Source organism: Myotis brandtii, unplaced genomic scaffold, assembly GCF_000412655.1.
Source record: "Myotis brandtii unplaced genomic scaffold, ASM41265v1 scaffold214, whole genome shotgun sequence".
NCBI lineage: Eukaryota > Metazoa > Chordata > Mammalia > Chiroptera > Vespertilionidae > Myotis > Myotis brandtii.
Window position 1 is genome coordinate 638,548 of NW_005357999.1, and position 12,864 is coordinate 651,411.

A 12,864-nucleotide genomic window follows, 5' to 3' on the forward strand; every position below is an offset into this window, starting at 1 on the left:
TGCTCGAAGTCGCCATGCCCGCTCCCCAGGCTGGGCCCCGGGGCCGCTTTGCTGTCATCAGAGAGGGCGCTCTGGAAGTGCTGCTCGTAGCCGGCTTGGTTCTGGGCATTTAAATACTGCACCACGTCGTCGGGCAGGAAGTCCTCATCGTTCAGGCTCACGTCGGTGTCCATGGTCAGGGACTCCAGGGTGACGTTCTCTGCGATGCTCGGAGGACAGGGGGACGTGCGGAAGTGGCGGGGCGGAGCGCCCTCCGGCCGCGTGTAGTTCTGCAGCACTAAGTTACGCTTTTCCAGGGCTGGAGGCAAGACCGGGGGGTTGAAGCTGTTGAGGCTGTTGAAACGCTGCACCCTGGGCAGGGAGAGGCTCTCCGAGACCGTCCTCACCGGGTCGCTGGCTCTTCTCACGCCGTGGCCCAGCGCGTCCTGGGGCAGCAGGGGCCGCCGACCGTAACTGTGGGCTCCCCCGTCGCTACACCTGCGGGGAGGGTGGACCGGAGGCAGGGTCCCCGCGGACTCCCTGCCATCCCCGAGCAGGGCCATCCTGGTCTTCAGGCTCATCCTTTCCATGTTGGGCAGCGGCGTGGGTGGGGGCCCGCCGGTGGCGGCCGCGTACTTGGCTTTCAGGCGGTACTGCTGGGCCGGCGTGAGGCTGAGCAGGCTGGGCAGCCCGTCGCACTGGCTGGCCTCGCTGGACCGGCGGGAGGCGTCGGTGGAGATGGGGTCGTAGGAGTCGGCCACGCTCACGTTCTGGGGCCGGCCCTCGGCCTGGGACGCCTCGCTGGACCTCCGGCTGGAGAAGCAGGGGGAGATGCCCGAGGAGCGGCGGCTGCTCAGGTAGGCCGAGCTGATGGTGCTGGTGCTGCTGTCCCTCCTGTTGAGCATGTTCAGCATGGTGACATCCACCCCGGAGAGGTCGCTTCTGTTCGGGAGGAGGGTCATGGGCCCGCCCACACTGCAGCTGTTACTGGGCTGGGTGCCTGCAGAGAAAGTGTGGGAGAGGGGAATTCATTTCAGGGTGACTTGATCCAGGCCTCAGCAGAGGGGGAAAGGCCACGCGGTAACTGTTGTCAGCTCCCCACTCCAGGCAGCCTCTGTCACAGACACCCACCTCTGTCGTGCAGCACCCAGAGCCACAGGCACCCGAAGGAGTGGGTGTGGCTGGAGGCCAATCAAACTTTATTTACAAGCTCACGGGCAAGTTCTGGGACCCTTGGTTAGACAGAACAGTAAGGACTGCCTGGATCAGTTACAGTCCTCACAGGCCTAATGCAAGGACTGAATGCAAAGCTCAGGTATATACACAGCACTGAGTACAGGCACGTCCATAGGCCAAAGGCACTACAGGACTTCACGTCCACACGCAGGGCTCCCCGTGACACCCTATGAAACCGCAACACACCACGGTCTTCACCTTCGGGGGCAGCTCCAGGCACCCAGTGTTATCTCAGACGCAAAAACTGACCTGGGCCGAGAGTGCAAATGGTTGCCTGCCTTTCCCTGACCTGGACAAACATCAGGAAGGTGGCTGCTAACCTCCTACTTTCAGAAACAAGGCACAGGCCCTGACCACAGATGCCCCCGCTGCGGGGATTTCTTCACCTGGTCTAATCGTTACCATGTCAACATCAGAGTATGAGTCACGCACAGGCTTACTTTTTGTTTCAGCATTATCCCTTTAAAATATGGACTCTCGCCCTAACCGGTTTGGCTCAGCGGATAGAGCATCGGCCTGCGGACTGAAAGGTCCCGGGTTCGATGCTGGTCAAGGGCATGTACCTTGGTTGCAGGCACATCCCCAGCAGGGGGTGTGCAGGAGGCAGCTGATCAATGTTTCTCTCTCATCGATGTTTCTAACTCTCTATCCCTCTCCCTTCCTCTCTGTAAAAAAATCAATAAAATATATTAAAAAAAATAAAATAAAATATGGACTCTCCATACATTAATATGTATGATTGCAGCATAATTTTAAGTCTGGTGGAAAAGTTAGCAAGCATAAAACCCAGGGCCCGGTTCCTCTCACACTATTGTGATTGCATTTAAAAGAACCGAAAATCCTGAGCAGAAACATGGTCTGTCATGGAACTCACCGTTTCCTATGAGAGGAGAGACTGCAGGGGCTTTGGGGGGTAGGATGGGGTTCAGTCTCGGAAGCATTCCATTCACTTGTTTGAGCCTTTCTAGTTTGACGTGCTCCATCCATTTGGTCCCTGCTGGGTTTCTCCTGGCTTGCAGAGCGAGGGCTGTGGTTGCAGTGGAAATGGTCGAGTCCATGATTGGGGTTTCGTCGATGGCACCGAGGTCTCCCACACCACCTCCTTCGCTCAGAGGAAGGTCGAGCCCACTGTTGGAATAGTTGCTGACGGGGGACTGTTGGCTGCTGCATGAAGACTGACCACCAGGGCTTGGCTGAGATGTCTGTCGGGGTCAAGAGAAAAGGAAAGAAATGTTACTGGAAAGGGAAAGGGAGCCAATAATGAGAGATGATGCAGATCAAGGCGTGCAGTACAGTCAATGGGTTGAAGGAGAACTATGTTCTGGCAAATGGGGGTAGCCTTCCTCACCCACAATGGCTGATGAACCACCCAGTGGAGATGCGGTGGGGAGCAACAGATGGCAGGGAGGGCTAGAAGTGGGGTGACTGACATGACAACAACCATGGAACCCTTCCAGACGCCAACTCTGCAAACACACCTCCTGGGTTCCAGTCCCACTTCCATGACTTTATTCTTTGGGCAAATGACTTAGCCACTCTAAACCCCAGTTTCCTTATCTATAATAATAAAAGTGTAATATACTAATTAGACCAAACGTCCTTCAGACGACCTTCCAGACGAAGCCGGGGGCTGTGAGGGAAGCCCGGGTCCCGGAGGGAAGCCAGTGCCAGCAGCCGGGGGAAGGAAGGCCTACTCTTGCACGAATTTCGTGCATCGGGCCTCTAGTCTATAACATAAGGACGTTATTTATCTTAGAGATTGTTGTGAGAATTAAGTGTGAAGCCCTGAGAGCACACTAAGTGTGTAAAAAGAAAAAAGCCTGGGTAATAGGAACTGATTGGCTCAGAGAGCATTAGCAATAATTATCCTAGTTGGTGTCAGTGCTTGGGTTCCTATATACCTGGGCTAATATATACCTGGAAGACATACTCCATAAGCACACACTACCTCCTCCCCATCTAGAGCCCCTCCAAGCTATCCAGGGAGGGTTTCCCAAGCAATTTGTAATCTCTCCCCTTCCTTCTACACGTTCCCAAAAAGCAAAAGATCTCTGGGGAGAGAGAACTACACTGCTCGCACTCAGCTACAGACCACGGTCGTCCCAGGTGGAATGCACAGTGCGGTCAGGAGGGGGCTTAAGACACAGGATGCACTTCCCGCCACCACAGTACACACACCCGAGCAGATGAACAGGTATCAAGTGAGCGCCACATGATCCACTAAGTGTGCTGGGCAACCAAGCAGATCCAAGTGCGAAACACAAATCTGGTCACGAGTCAGACTGGCTTACGTTTTTGCTTCCGCAGCCTTGGCGTGCCCGACCATCTGCTCCTGCTCTAAGGTTCTCAGAGCAGCCCGGGCTTTGGGTGCCTTTTTCCCTGGATTGGCAGGTCAGAGTGTGTGTGTACACGAAACTGTGCAAGTGCACCCAAGCACACGCAGACACACGCTTCCACAGGGCACAGAAGAAGGCATAAGTGCACTTATAATTAGAAAACTGATTAAAGAGGCTCCAACAGTTGAATATAGATTAAATTGCTAGCAAAAACAAAATGTATCCAGATCTTCTTCAAAGAAGGTGATGCATGTCTGGTCTGGATTTAACACTCCTCGATATGGTAACGAAATAGTCTTTGAGAACATCTGCTTGGTCGGCCCCAGTGTGATTTATTATGAAAACCTAGACAAATGAAACAATGAATTTCACCATCTAACTCCACATGTCCACAAGCTAAATGTTCAAAACACAGTGCTTCTAGGTTTGAAACATAGCTGAGGGATGTTCTCTATCAAAGGAATCACAAAGCACAAACACTCAAGGAAAAGGAAATGAATAAAAATTAAACGTTAAAGTGAAGACAGAACAAAAAAGAGCAGAGAAGCCGAAATTCCCTCACCTTATTACCCACTGTCCTTAGGAAGTAAGAACAAGACATTTAGGAGCATTACACAGAAGGGATGTTGGTTTGATAGGAAAAAAGAAGAAAGAATTTAATTTTTAGCATGATGATCAAGTCAAAGACAGGCTTTTACAGAAAGAATATTAGAAATGCAAATCTCACGCGCATTAGTAAATGTCTATGAAGATATCTACGGATTCCCTAAGTGTGTGCACATAGACACATATAACGGTCTCCTGTGGGAACTGATGGATTCATTGACAGGGAGGAGCCTCAGTTTCCTGACCCATAAAACATGGGGCCTCGTCTCAGCCTCTGTGATCTCTCTTCGTCCTGTGTTCTAAGATTTAGTTACTTTATAAAATATTTTATATCCTGTAATACCTCGGATGTCACTTGACCAAATTGCTGTGAAATTTTATTCCTACCTATTTTCTTTTTAAACAATGGGTGTTTGGAGAGGATTTGATGAGTTTTCTTGAGCCAGAAATACGCATTAAAGGTACAAGAGACTCTGGGTTCTTAGGATGTCCTAACAATACACATCGTTGTCTTTCGACGACATAATCTAAGAGACCACAAATTCACATTCCTTGTTTCATTGAACACTTGAGGATAAACTGTGGAATGTTCTGCACAATTAGTACACAGGTGGACTTTATTTTAGGAAGTTGATATGTGCTCCCAAGAAAAAGTATATAAAACACAGTTTATGACCCGGTTAAAGTACAGCGATCAGTCATAATACAGATGTAAACTTTTTACTAAGGTGATTTTAAAAAGCAATGGATAGCTACCCACTGGGAAATGATGATAAACCTGCATTATCTGCATTATGTGTGACCAGTTACTGTCATTAAGACTCGTAAGCCTTCAAAGACAAACTCATAAGTCATTAAAATCCAGTAGAAGTCATTGAGTTCTACTCCATTAATTCTGGAATTGTCTGTGCATCATTTCCTGCCAATACGTACTGCTGCACAGTGACATCATTCAGGAATTCATAGGTGTCTATCCAATTGCTGGACTTTTCTAATGTTAAGAAAATGCTTCCTTGAGCTGAGTATAGAGTTGCCTGCGGGTCATTTCCACGTGTCTGGAAGTCTAAGCTTGTGACTTCTATCTGGTACCTTTCCTCTGCTTCCACAGGGACAGACTACAATCCAGCACATTTGCAGAGCCGACTCCACTAAACACGCGGCCAAATGCCAATGTACTGCCTCTCCTCTGATAGCTGCCCTTTCCATTGTTCTTGTTGTCTTTTTGAGAACTCTTAGCTGTTTTATTAAGGCACATACTACATAAAGCAAAATGAAGTTAGAAAAAAGCTGTAACAGTAGCATAATCCATATAGCCCATTCATCACTAAACCATAAAGGTGTTTGCTGGAGGCCTTTCAATCCCTCCCTTGCTCTGCACCTCCTTGGTTCAGACACCTCTGTGAAATGGTCTCCAGTCTACCAAACCAGTCTCCAGAAGGGCACTAAAGCTGTAGTTTCTAAAAACTCAGCAGAAAAACATAATCCCTTATATCCTCATGCCTATTGGGCACTGCCCTGAGGTCCCACGGCTGGTGCCTGGCTATGCCAGATCAGTCTGCTCCTTTCCCTGTCTGAGTGTTGAACTTGGCAGCACCTCTTCCTCTGCCTCCCACATCACATCCTCGAGCTGCACTGGTGGTGAGCTCCCCTCTCCGATGTTCTTACACAGATGTGTGCTAAAGCCCCATCACCCGGAGTTATATTTGTTTCTCTGGGCTGCATATCCCACTGGATTATAAACCCCTGAAGAATAGAGACAATGGTTATTTAACTTGGAGTCGCCAGGGCAAAGAAGACAGAACACCTGTTAACAGAAAGACCCAATGAATGATTTTCTACATTACATTGAAAATGTAGACAGTCGTGTCTTTCTGTCTGCCACAAGGTGGTACGGCTGCAGGTCTACTTTAAAAACCATTGAGGAAACCTAGAAACCCTTTTTTTGAGCTGAGTTATTCTCGGTGGAGTGACTTTGAGTAAGTAATCCAGGTCACGGAGGTCACTGAGCTTTGACCTCCTTCAATCAAAGAGCTGGATGCCGTGAGGATGGGGGCAGCCTATTCTCTCTCAGAGCTCTCTCCAGCTCTGGTAAATGACCTCAGATGGCTTTGGGACAATCAGAAGGAAAGTGAATGACGTACCATGGGCTTCTCCGCCTTGACCGTTTTCACTTGGAGGCATTCCTCCCGCTTTGAGGTAGTGTTGCTGAGGTCCTTCTGCTCACCAAGGGCTCCCTGAGTCTGCCGGCCAGGTGACCTGGACTGGGAATGGCTGCCGGAATCTCGTGGTGGTGGGGGCCGAGGATGGATGTCCCCACGCTGCTTCTTGGTGACATGAGCCTCTGGGCCGTGCACTGTCTTCACGTGTTTCCGGAGAGAGCTGGGGTCTGTGTAGCGCTTAGTGCAGCCTGGGATTTTACATACATATGGTTTCTGCCAAATGCCACGAGAAGGAGATAACAGACTGTTAGGAAAGTGATTATGCCCAAGCCCAACAGTCTTTTGTGGTTGCTCATTATATTTTTAATTCTTTAAAAGCACTTCCACAAAGCTTTGAGGTATTCAAATACCTCTAAATGATACAGAGGTTTAATAAAGGCCATTTGAACATTGTCCACGGTCTAGAGAATCTATCTTTAAGACATCAATGCTTTAGAGAATGGTCAGGGAGAGCGAAGACTATACAACCTGCATTTATAATACTGGAAACATTTATCCTTTGAGTAGGAAGAAGTATGGTAGTATCATAGTAGGTTCTGAATAGCTATTTGATGATGACATTGATGATGATGATGATGATGACAGAGGAAGGCATAAAAGATACCCATCATTTAATCAAAAGAATGTTATATACCTTTTGGGAGAGCTCGTGTGAAAAAATATCTTATGGCTGTCCTAGTTCTCAGCTCTAATATCACTCTACCCCTTTGAAAATGTGCTTTTTACACTTAGGCAGAAAAAAAATTGCCTACAGATTCTTCCGTGTTAGGTATCATTAAAATACTGTCCTTTGAGTAGCATTACAATTCTGTGGGGATGGTCAGGGCTCAGAATATCCAGAACCTTTCTGATCCTCAGAGTCGTAAAGCCCTGTTAGACTTTCCATGAAAGCTTACCCATAAACTGAAAAGGGCTAAGGGATGATGACCTGGAGATGAAGATTCCTGGCCTGGGCTCTGCTCCTGAGTACGAAGGTCTATAAATTATTTCATGTTAATTTCATTTTCTATGGGGGCTAGTGATCAAGCCTACAGCTACAGTCACAGAAATTACATGGATGCATATAGCTGAATGTTACTCAGATTACAGAATGGCTGGCATTGTATTTCATGACCAATATCGCAATTATGGATTTGTTTACTTGACTTGAAATATATTCATGCATGCTTATAAGAATACATACTTATATCTGTATCTACATACCAGAAGATGAACTATTAGGTAAGCAATAATTATAAAAAGCATGATCAATATAATGCATCCATTATATCTAAAAAGATACCCTATCTTATAGAGTGTATGTGTCTAAAAGATGCTTTTCCACTAAAAGCCCAAGAACAGATGGAGTGCTGCCTCCAATAATGATGAAAGGTCCTAATGGAGTGAAGCAAGGACTATGAAAATCATCCTGAAATACTTCAACTCCAAATTTGAGATTCTTTTGGGTAGAACTGATTCTCATTAACTACGAATGACTTTTATTCAGGAGCTCCTGTGATTTGCAGTGTGTGTGTGTGTGTGTGTGTGTGTGTGTGTGTGTGTGTGTAATGAAATAAGCACATCAAATTCTGTGCATTAGGGACAGAAGAATGGCTCTGATGATTAGTGCTATTACCTTATAGTACTCTGACATGGGCCCTATGCATGCTCACTGCCCGGCTATGACATGCTGCTCCATCAGCAGACAGAGTGGGCTGCATGGGGCAGGTGTGTGGGGATTGGAGGAAGGTGGGGGACAAAGCCAGGTCAGCGTGACATGTTTGAAGAGCTATTTTTCCTATAAATATATGCATGTGCACACTATGGGTTCACCTGGAAATGGGAACATAGCTCTAAGTGAAATGAGTCTACAAATATTTGTCAACTCTTACATTTCAAGAACAAGAGCACATACGTGTGTGCCCAGGTGTCCTGCGTGTGAACATATAGACTTTCCACCTGCAAAAATCCATAAAGACACAGGTTCTGGAAACTTAGGCTTCACAACAAAACACATTAGCTCAACTATGTAGCTTGGCACCCAAATTTTGTTGTCCCCCATGAGTAAAATGAAATATAACTGTAGGCGAAGGTAAATGTTGTCAGACTTTCTCAGCTGAGGTACCTGTATTTCCTGTCCTGCATGTTCCACTTTTGGTGTGGCCAGTACCTTTTTGACTCACTGCACTGAATGGTACTTTGTAAAAGCAATTGATATGGTTTGTACTTGACTTTGTAAAATTTACCCCGAGAACTTTTTCAATACACATTGAATGATCTCTGCTATAGGCAAGACTCTCTGAACACAAAGTTATATACAACAGGAGTTAATCTCAAGGATTATAAAATATGGTAAGAAAAACATAACAGCATGTAATTATCTACAATATAAAGTGTGCATGCTACAGAAGGATGTGGGCAGAGGGGAATCATATTTTAGTTAGGATGACTGTGGGAAGCATTAAATGTCTATATTGGGTATAAAAGAAACGGTAAGGGTCATGGTAAGGGTTAAATAAGATAATGTAGCTCGGCCGGTGTGGCTCAGTGGTTGAGTGTCGTCCTATGAACCAGGAGGTTCAATTCTGGTCAGGGCATCTGCCCAAGTTGTGGGCTTGATCCCCAGTGTGGGGCATGCAGGAGGCAGCAGATCAATGATTTTCTCTCTCATCATGGATGTTTCTATCTCTCTCTCCCTTCTTCTCTGAAATCAATAAAAATATATTTAAAAAAAGATAATGTACACAAAGTGGTTACCACAACGTGTTGCACATAGTAAGTTCTCAATAAACAGAGCTTTTAGTAGGGGGAGGCCTTGTAGTTGGACCATGAAAGAAGAACAAGATTCTGAGGGATAAAAATGAGGGCAAGAGGGTGGAGGAAAAGAAGTATCCCTGAGCAAAGGTCCAGCAGCGGGACCACTTCATGTGTGGGTCATGGCTGATCAAGCTGAGGCTGTCTGGGAGGTTCCATTCATGGTCACGATGACAAAAGGTCAAGACTGCAAGAGCAGGCCTGGGCTGGGTGAGCACAGGTACAAGCCTGAGGAGTCTAACATTCCCACAGGAAAGAAGGAGCCATTGGAACCTTATGGAGAGGGAGATACGACCAAATTGGAGCTCAAGGGAATGTGCTTAGTTAGTGTGGCTTTGGGAGGAACTAGCTTCCTCGAGTGGGAATTACGGCCTTTAGTCTAGTCCACCGTGCTCCTTGCTGCACCTACAACAGCCAAGTGTTTTGCACATTAGCTATTGATATTGATTAGTAAATCAATGAAGCTACCACTAAGAAAGCAAACAAATGAAAGATGGCATCTAGACTTATTTAGGATTGTGAGATTATACAACACTGGATTTCCTAGACAAACAATTTTGGTGTATCAGAAACTGTCCATCATTCATATGCCAGGACAAGCCTTATATAAAGAAGAGAGAAGAATAATTTACATGTTTGTGAATGAAATTTTATTCTGTGTTTATGGTCAATGTTAACAATTTCTTTTAGGAAAATTACTCAACTTTGGTGTCAGATGGATACTAGACTTATCGGGGCAATCACTTTGTAATGTCTAACACTATGTTGTATACATGAACCTAATATAACATTTTATGTCAACTGTAATGGACATTTTTTTTAGTTATTTTAAAAACTGCTCAGCCTTGGTAAAAAATATTAACCAAGATACCTGTTAACCTCACAACGCATTTAAACTCTCATTGGGCACGGCTCTTTCTACCTAACAAAAGAACAGAAGCTCAACTGTAATACACTTAATTACAGCAAACATACATGTGTACATGTTTTAAAGTCCATGAAGAGATAAAAAGCTGAGTAGTATGTTTATGTGTATGCATTGCTAATCTGAACATACCCACTACTTAAATTTCTCCACAATAACAGGAGAGAACCTTGGCCTAAAATCCACAGGAATAAATACCCTCTAAGTTTCTAGTCAAAATGATACTTAACTATATTAAATGTAGTTAAACACATTAATTAAATTCTAAGTTCAGTTAATCAAATCCCCTAAAACATTTTAAATAGAGACATAATTCACATACTATAAAAAAACACCTTTTAAAAGATGCATAATTCGGTGTCATTTAGTACATTCACAATGTTGTGTAAACATGACTACTATTAAATTATAGAATATTCTCACCATCCTGAAAAGAAACCCTGTATCTGGCAGCCTCTGGCAACCACTAATGTAGTATAGCAGATTACACTAACCACTGCACATGGTAAAAGCGTTTTGACATATAAAAAGGAGATGAAGCATCTTCCCTAAAACATCCTCAAACAGTTGACCAATAACAAGATATTCCAAATGACGTTTCCTTATTCCACCACGACCTTTCAAAGAGTTAAGTATGTGAACCTCCATGTGTGAGTTTATGTGAGTGCTTTTTAGGGAGTGTGGTTAATCTCCTTAGAGATGGGGTTTTTTTTGTTTCTACTGTTTTTGTTGATCCTCACCCGAGGATATTTTTTCCATTGATTGTTTAGACAGAGTGGAAGGGGTGGGGAGAGATAGAGAGAAATATTGATGCGAGAGAGACACAATGATTGGTTGCCTTCCACATCGGCCCCAAACAGGGCTGGGGATGGAGCCTGCAACTGAGGCACGTGCCCTTGACTGGAATTGAACCCGAGACCCTTCAGTCCCCAGGCTGATGCTCTATCCACTGAGTCAAACCGACTAGGGCAGAGATGTTTTTGTTCTGCCAGTTCAGTTGAAAGGAAACTCAGTGAGGACCATCTTTGCCACCAAAGCCAATGGCCAGTGAGCTGACGGCACACTGTTTTTAACCAGATTCCTTCTCTCAACTCTCCATCCGGGAGATCATGGATGGGCTTCCCAGCACCTTGGGAGGTCAGGTGACAGCCATGCCAAGGTCAAAATGTTCCTTCTCTCACACATTTCAAGCAAACTGCTGGCATACTTGTGGGGCAGAGCTATGTTTCATATTAACAAATTCTAGGTAACTCTCCTATTTCTACCCAAACTATGGAAGCTTTTTTGTTCATTTCCGGATTCATTCAAGAGAAGGTTCACAGAAGAGCCAGAAGGAGCTAGATCTTCATGAAGTTGGAGTGTGCAAGCAGGCATGCATTAACATGTACACAAAGTGAATCTGAAATCATTTTCTTCTTATGCTTCCCTGAAATTTTGAGGGAATAACTACCTAAAAATAACAGCAACACAACAGGATCCGCCCACTCACCAACCATGAAGCTTTACTCAACATGTTATCTTAAATAACTGAATAGAAACCATTCTGAGTTTCCGAGAATAACTTCCAAGACCCATTGGAATACAGAATGTCTGGAAATCATAGTTAGCCAAGGCTGGTTGCTCTGTAAAAGTCTTTTTTAAATATAATGCATTGGAAGATACGACACCTGGAGAAAGCAAATAAAAATGGCTGTTTTAGTGGAAAGCTGCTGCCAGCTGTCAACATGTGGCTTTGGACTCTATGCCTGGTGCTCACAGGGTCATCCTTCCCATGGATTCATGCTACTCCTGGCCTAGCAAGTGGATGGAATTCCAAGTTCAATGCTCTTACTGTTTGACCAGCAGGTGGCAGTTCTGAAAAAAAGTAGAACCTGTTTGCCAGGGGTTTTAAGAAGTTCCCTCTTCGTCAGCATTCCTCTCCAAACCAGGCCATTTTCAGCCCTAGCTCGAGGCCCCAGGCCTTCACCGGCAGCATCGGTGCTCACTCGTGCTGGGAATGGTCATGAGGAAACAGAATGGAACAGGTTCACCTCTCCCTCCACGTATGGTCTCCATGAAGGTTCACTGTTTCTACCCACAACGTCTGGGCCCCAAGTGTGTCTCATGGGGAGCCTTACCTCATTGGAATGTGTTCTGTTTTGGTGCTTGGCACGATCGGAAGCATTCGAGAAAGCCTTGTTGCAACCTTCATGCTCACAGACATATGGCTTCTCTCCAGTGTGAGATCTCAAGTGTGTTTTCAAGTTTTCGAGTCTCGAGTAGGCCTTTGTGCAACCTTCAAACTGAAGACAACAGGTAAATCTGGATTACTCCACACAATAACAGCTTATGCTTAACTTTCCCTCCAGTTGACAGAAGACTGACGTTTTGAGGGTCAGCAGCTTTTCAAAACCAAGGAACAAAAGTCCACTAAACTCTGCATTTATTGGGATTTAGTGCAGCTCCAGAGAAAGCATTTCAGTGCTGGTGAAAGTCATGGAGATCTTTTCTTAAGAGACCACTCAGTGCAGACAATGGGTTTCATTATCTGCTCATTGATCTCCTTGAATTCCCACTGATTTCAGATTCAGCACCAAGTTCATTATATGGCTTTGTGTGTTTATAAAGGGCCTTTAAGATGTAAAGCATCAGGGCTGAGCAGTGCCCAGTGTGCCTGCCGGGCACCTCAGTGAGAAAAGGCTTAGCCTCCTAGGAGTCCCAGCCTCGTTGTGGGTAGGCTTATACTGGGCCACGAGAACAGACTAAGAGGGAGAGGAAATACTCTAAAACT

At 45.5% G+C, this 12,864-nt stretch overlaps 1 protein-coding gene across 1 annotated transcript in view; it reads right to left on the reverse strand.

The window, feature by feature from the left end:
* GLI3 (GLI family zinc finger 3) overlaps positions 1–12,864 on the reverse strand; it is a 269,294-nt gene that overhangs the window by 1,438 nt on the left and 254,992 nt on the right. Inside the window, exons 12-15 of the mRNA XM_014539356.1 lie at positions 12,212–12,376; positions 6,299–6,589; positions 2,090–2,417; positions 3–979 (exon numbers count right to left, since the gene is read on the reverse strand). Of these exons, the coding sequence (XP_014394842.1) occupies positions 3–979; positions 2,090–2,417; positions 6,299–6,589; positions 12,212–12,376 (1,761 nt within the window). The remainder of the gene's footprint in view (positions 1–2; positions 980–2,089; positions 2,418–6,298; positions 6,590–12,211; positions 12,377–12,864) is intronic.